General features: G+C 39.9%; 1 protein-coding gene across 1 annotated transcript in view; it reads left to right on the top strand.

The window, feature by feature from the left end:
• CASP7 (caspase 7) overlaps positions 1 to 9,477 on the top strand; it is a 57,139-nt gene extending 47,662 nt beyond the window's left edge. Inside the window, exons 3-7 of the mRNA XM_027852212.1 lie at positions 330 to 475; positions 1,669 to 1,797; positions 3,585 to 3,760; positions 4,047 to 4,176; positions 8,818 to 9,477. Coding sequence (XP_027708013.1) covers positions 330 to 475; positions 1,669 to 1,797; positions 3,585 to 3,760; positions 4,047 to 4,176; positions 8,818 to 9,041 — 805 coding nt within the window. The 3' untranslated portion in view covers positions 9,042 to 9,477. The remainder of the gene's footprint in view (positions 1 to 329; positions 476 to 1,668; positions 1,798 to 3,584; positions 3,761 to 4,046; positions 4,177 to 8,817) is intronic.
• The last annotated feature ends 4,016 nt before the right edge of the window (positions 9,478 to 13,493 follow it).

The following is a 13,493-nucleotide window of genomic DNA, read 5'->3' as shown; positions in this document are numbered from 1 at the left end:
CTACTGTTTTCTAGGCACTATACTAGATGCTAAGGATACAAAACCAAAAATGAACCATGAAACAGTGAGCTCTTTGAGATCAGGGACTGTCTTTTGCCTTTCTTTGTGTCCTCAGAGTTTAACACAATACCTGGCACGTAGGAAATGCTTGTTGAGTATCAGGTAGCACAGCCATCTTCACACTCAAGTTAATTTTTCTGCACAGATAGACATGTTGGTGGGCTAAAAGTCCTTCATAGAGGCAGACAGTAAAGTAGGAAGCCACAGAGGTCACATCTTTTTCTTTTCATAACCCCTAATTGGCTTTTTGTTTTTGTTTTTTTTCCTAGGAAAAAGAAAAATGTACCAGAGAAGTCAAACCAATCCCTGCATGACCATAAGCGAGTAGTTGTGCCCAAATTCCAATATGATATGAATTACAAGAAGGTTGGCAAATGTGTCATAATAAATAACAAACACTTTGAGGATAAAACCCGTAAGTCCTACTTGAAATCAAAGCAATAAGAAGATTGAATAAAGAAACTGAGAATGTCTAAGATGCAAAAGACTTAAAGAAATAGTAAAGATAATGTCAAATGAGTTAATATTTGTAAAGCACTTTGCAAACCTTAAAGCACTAGGTGAATGCTATCATCTTTGTCATCATTATTAGTATTATTATTATCATTATCATTATCATCATCATCATCATTATTATATCTGAGTTCAAATACCAGTTCAGACACAATTGCTTTTGCTCCTAGGCAAGTGTCTTAACTTCTCTGGGGCTCAGTTTGCTCATCTGTACAATGAGGGCATTGACCTCCCATCCAGTTCAGTCAAAGGGCCACATTTGAGGACCTAGAGGGCCGCATTTGGCTTCGAGGCCACAGGTTCCCCACCCCTGACCTAGATGGTCTCTGATGTATTGAACCTGGATGCAGGAGCTCTCTGAAGAGAACTAATAAACAGTAAATTCAGGCTTGTGGTCCCACCCTGTCTGATAGCCAATAGTTGGCATAGAGTACTCAAGATTTCTAAAGTGCTTTGCATTGATTATCTCCTTTGGTCTATAAAACAATCCAGAGTGTTAGTTTGTGCACATGTGATTGTCCATTTTGCAGACGGAGAAGCAGGTTCAGTAAATTTGCTCAAGATTATAAGGCTACTAGATGATGAAAGGAGAACTTTAGTCTACATGTTCCAACCCTCAAGTCCAATATTTTCCCTACTATGTTGTGCTGCCTCTTAGAAGTTAGCAGTTATTTCGGGGATAGGGTCTTAGATTAAGATACCCAACAATCAAGATAGTCCAGCTTGATAACCAAATCCCCTCTAATGGCCCGTGTGAGACTTTGCCCAGAAGGCCCATATAAAGAGGTTTTTGTTACAGAACTGCTCAATTTGACCACAATGTTGATTCAAAGGAATCATCTCACCTTGGTTAGTTTGAAAGTGCTTTGATCCGTTCAGGTTTGGTTTTTATTTTGCTTGTTTTTTTTTTTTCCTTAAGTTTGGCCTTTCAAGATGCCAAAGGGAGGAAGTGAAATTAGGAATGAATTGGTATTAAATGTTAGGTGGCCTCTAGCTTGATTTCATATTCCTGCCAGATTTGAGGCCCTTGGGAAATGTTTGTTGTTCGATTTTGTTGGCTAACTAATTTATTGATTGGTTCCCCTCCCACTCTAGGCATGGGCACAAGGAATGGCACAGATAAAGATGCTGAGGGACTGTATAAATGCTTCAGAAACTTGGGCTTTGATGTGGCAGTCTATAACAACCGCTCTTGTTCCGACATGCAGAACCTGCTCAAACAAGGTGAGCCTGGGGGTCTTTTGCTCCAGTGAGCCAGTGTTAATGCAGGTGAATTGTACAGAGCAAGCCTCTTAGCCAAGTGTCTGTGTCTGTGTCTCTGACTGTGTGCGTTTGCAACAGGGCTATTATGGAAATGTGTTTCGCATGACTTCACCTGTATAATTGATGATATATTGCTTGTCTTCTCAATGGGTGGGGAAGGAGTAAGGGAGAATTTGGAGCTCAAAATTTTTAAATGAATGTTAGAAATTTTAAAAGATGATATTAGGAAATATTTAATGAAATAAAAAGACCTCTTGGCCAAACAGAGAGAGTGATGCACTACAGATCTTTCCCTCCTACTAAGTTGCCTGCCTGACCAGTGTGTGGCCTGTTGGTAGTATGATAGTGCTGACTTAGAATCAGAAATACCTGTGTTCATATCCCACCTCAAACACTAGCTGTGTGACCATTTTATAAATGCACAAGGCACTTCTGCCTCTTCTGGGAGTTTTGAAAAGGACTAGAGGACAACTGTGAAAAAATATGATACAGACTAAAAGTCAGAAGTAAGCAAATTCATTCCATTTTAGAATGACCTCTTTAAGAGAAATTTGGGCCCGTGGAGAAAGGCAAGAAATGGATAAAATGTGGAATGCCTATCATCGATGGACTTAGGGAAGATATTAAGACCTTCATTGGAAGCCTTCAAATGAGAGGGATCAGCCTTCTTTTTAACCTTGCAGCAATCACATTGAACTTCTCTGACTATACCCAACAACATATATATGGGCTGGTAGGGAAGTCACTGAGGCAGCTAAGTGGTGCAGTAGATAGAGTGCTGGGCCTAGAGTCAGGAAGACTCATCTTCATGAGTTCAAATCTGGCCTCAGACATTTACTAACTGTGTGACCCTGGACAAGTCACTCGACCCTGTCCGCCTTAGTTTCCTCATCTGTAAAATGAGCTGGAGAAGAAAGTGGCAAACCACTCCAGTACCTTTGCCAAAAAAAAAAAAAATGAGGTGACCAAGAGTTGGACATAACTGAAAAAGAAACAACAGGGAAGTCACTGCTAATATTTCTGTAGCTGTTGAGGAAACCTACAGCCCTCCCTAGGTTATGACAGATGAGACAATAGGCCACATTCAGGTTTTAGGCAAGTCACATTTATGGAAGGAAATCTGTTACTTATTCAGACCAGTGTAGTGTTCTGAATGGTTTTCCTTATGACATTTGATACGCCCCTGAGAAAACTGGAATAGATAATAATCATAGAGTTCTTTCTTATTGGCCTATCAGATTGACAGTGGTTCTGCTGTTCTCTTTGACTTCATTGGTGGTAGCAATGAGGGCAAGATGTCACTGAACTGACTTAACTCATCTTACCTTATCTAATCTTCAAACGGTGTTGGAAAAATATTCTGAGTGCTGTCATATATCACTACCACCCCACCATTTCCTCCAGCTATAGAAAGAACTTTGAGAGTCTAAGATATCAGGTAATTATAATGGGAAAGGCTCTGCCTCTTTTGTCCATACCCACATCTCCTGTTGGACAGTATGTGGTGTTTCCTGGTAGAACCTGGACAGGGAGGAGAGGATGAGAATGAAGAGAACTCAACTATCCCCTTATTCCAATACTTTTCACTGAGGCTACCCACCCCTTTTCTCTGTATGCCCTCCCACTCAAAAATAAATACCAGATCTGAGGAAATGTTAATTGTAGAGGGGAATTAGTGGCTTAGGAGGAAAAAAAAAAGAAGGCCTGAGTGCTCACTCTTCTCATTGTAAATCACTTTTTAATTCCAGTTTCTCAAGAAGACCATAGCGACTCGGCCTGCTTTGCCTGTATCCTTCTGAGCCATGGAGAAGAGGACGTAATTTATGGGACAGATGGAGTGACCCCAATAAAAGATCTGACTATCCACTTTAGGGGAGATAAATGCAGGACCCTCTTAGGGAAACCCAAATTATTTTTCATTCAGGTAATGACTTTTCAAAGTTAACCAAGTTAGAGAAAAGACTGTCCCACAGAGACACTTGGACTGTGTTTTATCCGTGTATCCACATATTTGCTCTTTGGGTTTTAAAAAGCAGTTGAGGTTTTTCCCCCTTTTTCTTCTGAGATTAGTATATTAGCTCCCTCACTGTGGACTTCGTGGAAATAGTTTGCAACACTTCCATTTTCTATATTCACCATAACTTGGTAGGAGGCCAACACACTGGTTTTAATTTCAAACTCTATTGGGTGGATCCTGCTTTGGTTTTCAGGCTTGCCGAGGTTCTGAGTTTGATGATGGGATCCAGACGGACTCCGGACCTATAAATGATACAAATGCTAATCCTGGATGCAAGATACCAGTTGAAGCCGATTTTCTCTTTGCCTATTCCACAGTTCCAGGTATAAAGCTAAATGTAGTCTGTTAAATCTACTATTCCAGGGTAAAATGTCAGGTTCTAACGTATTTTAACTAAGGTCTGTTAATGTTTACATAAATAGAAACACTCTTGTGGGGTTTTTTGTTTTGTTTTGTTTTGTTTTGAGGTTTGTGAGCATCAAGTACACGGATTCAAGTAACATTTGCCAGATGCATTTTTCAGGATTTATGATGGCTAAAAAGAGCAAGGTTTCCACTCTTAGTTTCCCCCTGGTGTTTACCACCCTTCATTGCCACTCTGCATTTAGCCGAGGATGGAAATAGCCAGGAACGATACAAACAAGTATGGAAAAAAACAAAAACTCCTGCGATCTGCAAGCACACTTCTTATTTGTCCTTAGGAGAATCTATACTGATCTTGTGGAATGAAAGCCTTTATTTTAGATCTTGTAGAAACATCATACCTGAGTTAAAGTCCTTATACCTATAAGGGCAGCCTTGGCAAGTGTTCGCTGGGGAGATGCTGACAGTCCATAAAAACTTAGGAAGAGATTAAGTTAGATAGGGGTAGGGATGGGGACTGGATCTGTGATTACATTGCCATAGGGAATATCTGAATGAAGAAAATTCCCTCTACCTGTACAACTTCTCTGCAATTTAGACAGGTGCTTAGAACACTAAGAGGTTAAGGTGTTAAAGCTGCCCAGAGTAACCCAGCTGGTGTGAGTCAAAAATGGGCCTGAAGCCCAGTCTTTCCAGGCTTTGAGGCCAACTCTCTCTGCTGTGTTCTTAAAATAACTCAGGGAGACCCTAATGATGGACCTCTGTGAGGTTTTTAATGCTGCAGGATTTAAGAATTTTGCGTGCTGGAACATTTGGAGTCAGAGGAAGGACTTGGGTTCACATTTTGGCCCTGCTACTTACTGTTTGTATCACTCTGAGCAAATCATTTAACCTCTCTTGAGCCTTAGTTTCATCTGTAAATCTCTCATGTCCCTTCCAACTCCGAATCTGGTGGCAAGGTGATTCTGTAATTTAGTTCCCTTCTCCTCCCCCTCCCCCCAGCCATGAAGGATGTACCGTAATATGGTAGAAGGAACACTGGATTTGGAATCAAAGGGCCTGGGCTCAAATCCCAGCTCTTCTACTTACCTCGGTGGCCTCAAGGAAGTCACATTAGTCCTCTGGGACTCATTTTCCCTATGTGTAAAATGAGGGTGTTGGGCTAACCCTAATGTTATTTCTAGCTCTGAATTTAGATTGTCCTCACTATCATCTCCTCCCTTTTTCTAATCTTCAGTCACTATCTACTCCTTCCTTCCTTACTGCTTATAAACAAACCCATATCTGCCCCATCCTTCAGAAATTCTAACTCAATCCTTCCATCTTCTCTAACTTTTGTCCTGCATCTCTCCCCTTTTGCTCAGGTAAAGTCCTCAAAAAACCTGTCTGTACTCACTGCCTCCACTTTCTCATTTCCTTCTAAACCTTCTGCATTCTGGTTCCGACCTAATCACTCAACTGCCTACTCCAGAGTTGCCTCTGGATCTCCAGATTGCCCAGTCTAATTGGTTTTTTCCTCACTCCTTATCCTTCTTGATCTTTCCTCAGCATGGTACTATTGACTGTTCTGTCCCAGATATTCTTTTCTTCTCTGGATTTTCATAGACACTTCTCTTCCTTCCTTGATTCTCTCCTGTAGTCTCTCCTCCAGAACTCCTCAGGCTCCTAGGATGGATCTTTATCCATATGACATTCACCCTACCATATCATTCTACATCTTTCATGGCTGGTGCGGAGAGGGAGGAGGAGGTGATCAAATCATAAGGTCACTTTATTACCAGATTCAGAGTTCAAAGGGACCCTATGTTTACCCCCAAGTCTCTGTTCTAGATCCTCTTTTCTTTCTGTACATTGACACCTGGTGACCTCATCAACCCTCATGGATTTAACAGTAATTTCTATACATATAACTCTCATAGCTATCTAGATAAATCTGTATAGCTCTATAAAGAGATATTTCTATCTGTAGTTCCTTTTAGCTCCAGTCTCTCATCACCAACTGTCTATTGGACATTTCAAACTGTAAGCATCTCAAACTCAACATATCCAAAAAACCCTCATTCCCCACCAAAAAAAACCTTACCCCTCTTCTGAATTTACCTATTACATCAACAGTTTGCAAAGCGTGGTCTGTGGACCCCTGGGATTTCCCAAAACCCTTTCAGAAGGTCCTACAGAAACAAAACTATTTTCATAATAACACTGAGACGCAATTACTTATCTTTTTGAGACTGGATTTTCTTCTTACATCTACTTCAACCAAAACAACATATTGTAACAGGTTGAAGGCAGAAACAGATAGAAGAATCCAGCTGCCTTCTGGCCTTCAGCCTTCAGCTGGCAGACATTTGAGAGATTTGCAAAAAAAATATGTAAAACTGCTAATCTTCTCACTATATATTTTTTCATTTTGGAAAAAAGTTATTTTTCGTAAATGTTTTATTTATGTTAACACGTAACGGGTTTGTTATTGTTATTATTTTAAAATGAATTGATACATTTTTTAAAACTTCTAATACAGTAAATGTTGATTGGCATAACCCACATCAGCAAAAGCTCTTTGAGGTGCTCAAAGAGCATCAAGGGGTCCTACCAAAAAGTTTGAGAGTAGCTGACTTAGAAGGTGCCGCCATCCTTCCAGTCACCCAGATTCACATCTCTTCATTCTCACTTGCTCCACATTATAAAATTATCACCAAATCTTGTTGTTTCCATCTCCATCTCTCATCTACACCCCCTTTCTTGTGAAGTGGAAAAATAGGTTGGGGAGGGAAGCAGAGATTCTGGAACCCATGTGTTTTTAAGCTTTGAAACTGATTAACAGTGAAGGAAGGGTTGAGGTCGACTGAAAGTGAGCCATCTTTTATTAGTAGACTCCTCTACCTCTTATAAGTCTATTAGAGTGAAAATGGGCTTTAAAAGTTACATAGTCATTTTACAAGTGAAGAAATAGACCTGGATATGTGAGGTGACTTACGCGGGGTTAATGTCAGCCAGTTAGCAATGGAGCCAAGATTTTTACGTGGGTCAAGGGCATCTTGCTCCAAATCCAGGGTGCTTTTCACAATTCTTTCATTAACAAGCATTTATTAAGCCCCTGCTGCATTCCAAGCATTGTGGTAGGTACTTGGAATAAAAGACAAAAATGAAGTAGCCCCTTCCCATAAGGAGCTTACTTTCTATTGTAAGGAAACAACCCGCACACAAAGCAAATACAAAATTATTGTCTTGTGGGGGATGTAGGTAGAGAGTGAATGAGAGCACAGGAAAAGAAAGCCACTAGCAAATTAGGCAATTTTGAATAATTATTTTTCAGTGTATACATTTTTTACTTTACAAAGAGGTTGCTTTTTAATGGGGCAGCTTGTATTCTGACCAGTGTAGTAATAACTGACCTACCTACCTCTTGAGTTTAAGAAGATCAACGGACCAGTAGTACAGAGTAATACTTTCAAAACTAGAAAATACAATGCAAGTCTTAGAAAGTAAATTTTTCCCATTGGATTTAGACAAGGGGCATGCTGGAAGTATAATCAAGCTGGGATTCTTTTTCTGACAGTGGCTGATGACATGTCCTTTCAGAGAGAAATCTGAAAAGCACCATATAACTGATAAGCAAACAGATATTTATTCCTGATTTACTTGAGGTCAGAACATTTAACCAATGAGGTTCTCATTATAGACTCAGTAATATACAAGAGTTGAGTCTATTTCATTTGTCTCATTAACCTGCCACTAGTAGCCCTTGGCTTGTTTCACAGTGGTGTACATAGTACTGTCCTGTCCTAATAAGAAGAAGAAAAGACTGTAACCCTATCTGCCATGCCACACTATAATAATAGCTAGTATTTATATAGGTCTATAAGGTTTGCAAAGCTCTTTACATATATTATCCCATTTGGTCTTCGCAGAATCCCTGGGCGGTAGATACTATTATTAACCCCATTTTATAGATAAGAAAACTGAGAGAGTCAGGGACTTGCTCAGAATCACATGGCTAATAAATGTATTAGGCAGGATTTGAACTCAGTTCTTCCTGATTCTGAGTCCAACACTATATCTACTACCCACCAAGCTTGAGTGGGTAGTAGGGAGACTTGGGTTCAAGTCCCACCTCAGATAATAGCTTTATAACCTCAGAGAAGTCACTTAAACTTTCTGGGCCTTGTTTTCCTCATCTATCTTTTTTCTTCTTCTTTTTTTCCTTTTCCTTTTTCTTTTTTGGCTAGGCAGTGGGGTTAAGTAACTTGCCCAGGGTCACACAGCTAGTAAGTGTCAAGTGTCTGAGGCCGCATTTGAACTCAGGTCCTCCTGACTCCAGGACTGGTGCTCTATCCACTGCACCACCTAGCTTCCCCCAGTTTCCTCATGTATATAATAAGGAGGCTGGCCTTGATGCTCTCTGAGGTCCTTTCCAGTTCTAAATCTGTTATCCTATAATCAGTAGTGACTCACACAAACATAGTTAGGACTGCTTAAGAGTATTCTGAAAAGCAGATCCAAAAAGCCTTTCTAATACGTGAAAGCTTATCTCTTCCCAATGGCTCTTGGGGAACTAGCTGCCAAAGTCATGCCCTTTGATCTTTCTCCCCTCTCTGAAGGCTATTATTCATGGAGGAATCCGGGAAAGGGCTCTTGGTTTGTGCAGGCCCTCTGCTCAGTCCTGAATGAGGATGGGAAAAGCTTGGAGATCATGCAGATCCTCACACGAGTGAACTACAGAGTCGCCACGGACTTTGAATCTCAGTCTGATGACCCATCCTTCAATGAGAAGAAACAGATTCCATGCATGGTCTCCATGCTCACCAAAGAACTCTACTTTTGACAACGCACCCAACTGCAGCAAGGAGATTTCAATCAGAAACTATTGGTCTTTCTCATTTTTTTTAAAAAAGCTTCTAATTTGTTTTGATGTTGCAATCAGTGATCTTAAATCTCCAGAAGTGTTTGATTGCAGGGAAAACCATCAATCCAATGGACAACTTTTCCAGTGTTACCTTGGTGCGTTCGTGAATTTTCAAAGGGACTATAATTTTTTAATTATAGTTTTATTTCGTGACTGTAATTATCTCAGGATTCAGAGATAAGGGGTGAAGGGTGTGTTGATGATTTCTTTTGAATCTTTATGGAATGTGATGCAAACAACAAAAGTGACCTCTCAGTTGGATGCTTAAGGTCTGCCTCTTGATTGTTAGTGGACATGGGAAGAAACACACATCTTCATCACCAAATAAAGTTGCTGCTGTCAGTCTTGGAAAGGATCATTCGTTTGTGTTTGTCTGAGATGGATAGAAACACTTGGCATTTAATAGTGGTTCCAAAGAGTTTTCACACATACACGTATCACATACCCTAATAGATTAGAGAAACTATTAAGAAGTGGTTCTGATGTGGGTTTCAGAATCCAACTTCCCATCACTCTTACCCTACTGGAAAATAGGAGGGGAAAGGGACAAGAGAGTAGGGGGATGATAGAGAGGATTGCAGATTGGGAAAGGGGGTAATCAAAAGCAAATACTTCTGAGGAGGGACAGGGTCAAAAGAAAGAATAGAATAATGGGGGGGCAGGATAGGATTAAAGGAAATAGAGTTAGGTTTTCACAGCATGTCTACTATGGAAGTGTTTTGCATGACTGCACATGTATAGCCTATATTGAGTTGTTTGCCTTTTCAATGAGGGTGGGTGGGTGGGGAGGGAGGAAGGGAGAAAATTTGGAGCCCAAAGTTTTAAAAACACATGTTTTTTAAAAAATGTGTTTTCACATGCAACTGGGAAATAAGAAATACAGGAAATGGGTTACAGAAATCTATCCTGCCCTACAGGAAAATAGAAGGGGAAGGGCATAAGAGAAGTGGGGAAGAAATAGAAGGGAAGGCAGACTAGGGAAAGGGGTATTCAGAATGCTTGCCATCTTGGGGTGGGGGGAGGGGTGAGATGGGGTGAAAATTTGGAACTCAAAATCTTGTGGAAGTAAATGTTGAAAACTAAAAATAAATAAATTTATTAATTTAAAAAAAAACAAACTATGCAACTCTGACCAAAAAAAAAAGAAAAGAAAAGAAAAAAAAAACAAGAATCCAATTTCCCCATGCCATCCCCTGGGTGCTTTGGCTCCAGGCAGTTGATTGACTGTATTCATTAAGCAACCCTTCTGTTAGAGGCACAGGTTCTAAGGTACCGAATTTAAAAGTTAGACAGGACCTCATAAGCCATATAGTTCAGCTTCTACCTACAGAAGAATTCCTTCTATTTTCAAATAATTATTAGTTGGTTTTTATTGTGGAAGATTTTTCCTCGCAGTTTGTGCCAATACTCATTAGATAATTTGTTAATTTTTTTTTTTAATTAAAAGGGTATTTTCTCTTCCTCTCACCTCCTCTTCTGCTAGGGGGAAAAAAAGAAAAGAATAGATCCTCATAATGAATATACAATCACACATACACACACGCACGCATACAAATTTCCACATTGTTATTTCAAAAAATGTGCATCTCTCTTATTCTGCATATTTAATCTGTTACCTCTAGATGAGGAGGTGGGTAGCATCCATTATCACTGGTCCTCTGGAATCATGGTTGATCATTGTATTGATCAGGGTTCTTATCTCTTTTAAAGTTCTTTTTAGAGGAAGTTATATATTCAGCATGAAAAGGACAAGGAGGCCACTGAAGTTCCTTCCAGCTCTGTAATTCCATTACCTACAACAAATGGTCTTCCAGTCTTTGCCCAGTTACCTGGAACCCACTACCTTCTAAGACATCTCTTACTGTTAGGAAGTCTTTCCCTTCCATTGAACCTGAATGTACCATACAACCTCTAACCACTGCTCCTACTTTGTAGTAAAAGCTATAGCAGAGAACATTTAATTCCTTTTCCACATGCTAGTCTTGAAATACTTGGAGACAGCCAGCATATCCTCAGCTAAGTCTGTTCTCCAGAAGGAGCACCTGTCATTCCTAAAAGCTAATAGCGACTTCCTTTATTTGAGGTCAGTTTTGGTGAGGTTAGAGTAGAATCTATGATAAGTATTGTCCATGTGACTTCTGAGTAGGTTTTGTCTTCTAGATCCTTGACACTGAATCGCTCCTGCCTTAAGTAACCAGCTGTCCAGCAAATGTCCATATTTACCAATCAAGAATAATTCAGTTCCCCCAACCATCTCTATTCTCTTCCCTATCCTTCCTTTCTACTTGCCCAGCTTTCCTTTCTACTTTGAGTATCCATTTTATCATTCTGTGGAATTGAGAAGACCCTGTTGACTTGCACCCAACATAGAGAAAATATGAGATTCATAAAATGAGAAAGTAAAAACTCACTAGGGAAATGAGATTTTCCATTGAGAGTTAACCAACTCACAAGGCTATTTATAATGAACAGCCACATTTGAGGGTGTTGATTGAATCAGATACTGGCAGGTAGCCTCTTTCAATTAAAAAAAAACGGGGTCAGTTTAATATACCCATCCTTGGTGGCCTGCCATCTAAAATATACTGACTGTTAAAACTTAAATGAAGATGAAATTAAGACTCCAAAAACATCTGACCTACCATTCCCAGAATTCACAGGACACTCCTCTTTGGAAAATATGATCTTCCATTGCATTTCCTTATTTTATAGAAAGAAATGTGCCACTGTGGATTATAATTGGAAACAGAAACTAGTAATAGGCTTAACTGCTTTGCACATTATATTTGTAAACAGAATTACCCAAGACATCAGAGTTAGCATAGTTTCGGATTTGCTGAGATTAGCAATAGCCTATGCAACAGCACAAGTAGGTACAGAACTCAAGCAAATGAAGACAGTTCTTTAAAAAGGTATATTATGTTTTACATGACTTCAGATATATAATGGGTATCATATTTCTTGCCTTCTCAGTGGGTTGGGGGAGGAAGAATTTCAGAGTGAAAATAAAAGTTAAAAATTACATTCTGTACTTACTGGTGTTTAGCACAGTGACTGGCACATAGCAAGCATTTAATGCTTATTGATTGATTGAGGAGGAAGGGGAGTGTATTTATGAGCAGCACCATGTGTCAGTGGATAGACAGCTAGACTTAAAGTCAGGAGGACCAGGATTCAAATCATGCCTCTGGCTTTAGCAGAAGTATGACCATGGGAAAAATACTTAATCTCTCTTAGACTTTAAGTTACAGGAAGGTTGGGTTCTCATTGGGATGGAGTTCCCACACTGACAAGAATAAGAAGTGCTTGAGGTATATTGGGGATCATACGATCCTATGTCTGGAACTGACTCTCATTTTACAGATGAAGGAAGCAAGGCCCAGGCAGCTTAAAGGACTTACCCTGTGTGCATTATGGACTATTATAATCTATTACTGTTCCCTGTATCAAACACTAGCTGCTATCTGACATTGCTGCCTGCAGGTTGTGGTCTTCCTGAAGTCTTCACAGTGGTTTGGATCATATCCAGATAAGTGAGCATTCTTATTCCCCAAGGGAAGACTGGGTATTTTGGGGGGCATTTGTTTTCTTTGGTGGCATAGTAGATAGAATGTCAGGCCTGGAGTCAGGAAGATTCTGCCTGAGTTCAAATCCAGTCTCAGAAACTTTCTAGCTGTGTGATTCTGAGCAAGTCACTCAACCCTGTTAGCCTCCATTCCTCATCTGTAAAATGAGCTGGAAAAGGAAATGGAAAACCATTCCAGTATCTTTGCCGAGAAAACCCCAAATTGGGTCATGAAGAGTCAGACACAACTGAAAAATGACTTAATAACAACAACAAAATGAAGGCTTTGGATCAATGGTCCCTTCCAACTTTGAATCCTGCAGAAACTCTGAAGTAACTACAATACAAGCTAGCGGGTGGTAAGTGGATTAAAGAGGCTCAAAGTCCCATAAGAATTCAAAGAAGAGATGAAAGAGAATAGTTTGGGACCATCAGGGAAGGCCTCAGAGAGGAAGTAACAGTGGAACTATGCCTGAAAGTGGGATAGTAATCCGATTCTTATCCATGGAATGCAGACAGATGGCAATATCTTGTGCCAGAAGCATTGGAGCCACTATGGTTGCATTAAAATACGAATTTAATATTAATTTAACTTGTTTGAGAACATGATCCAGAAGATCATGCTGTTGACCTTGGTCTTTGCTTTGTTTCTCTAGGGCAGGGTTCTATAACTACTCTTTAAGTAGATAACTTTTGATTTAAAGTCCCCTTATGATCAGAGAATGGTATGGGTAAAGACAGGGGCCTGGAAAAGACAGTAGGTCAATTTGGGGGAATGGGAAGTGAAATAAATCAGTCAAATGTCT

The sequence above is a fragment of the Vombatus ursinus genome, unplaced genomic scaffold, assembly GCF_900497805.2.
Source record: "Vombatus ursinus unplaced genomic scaffold, bare-nosed wombat genome assembly UNPS02009205.1, whole genome shotgun sequence".
NCBI classification, from domain to species: domain Eukaryota; kingdom Metazoa; phylum Chordata; class Mammalia; order Diprotodontia; family Vombatidae; genus Vombatus; species Vombatus ursinus.
The sequence above is the reverse complement of the archived record's forward strand: the minus strand, read 5'-3'. Positions and strand labels throughout refer to the sequence as shown.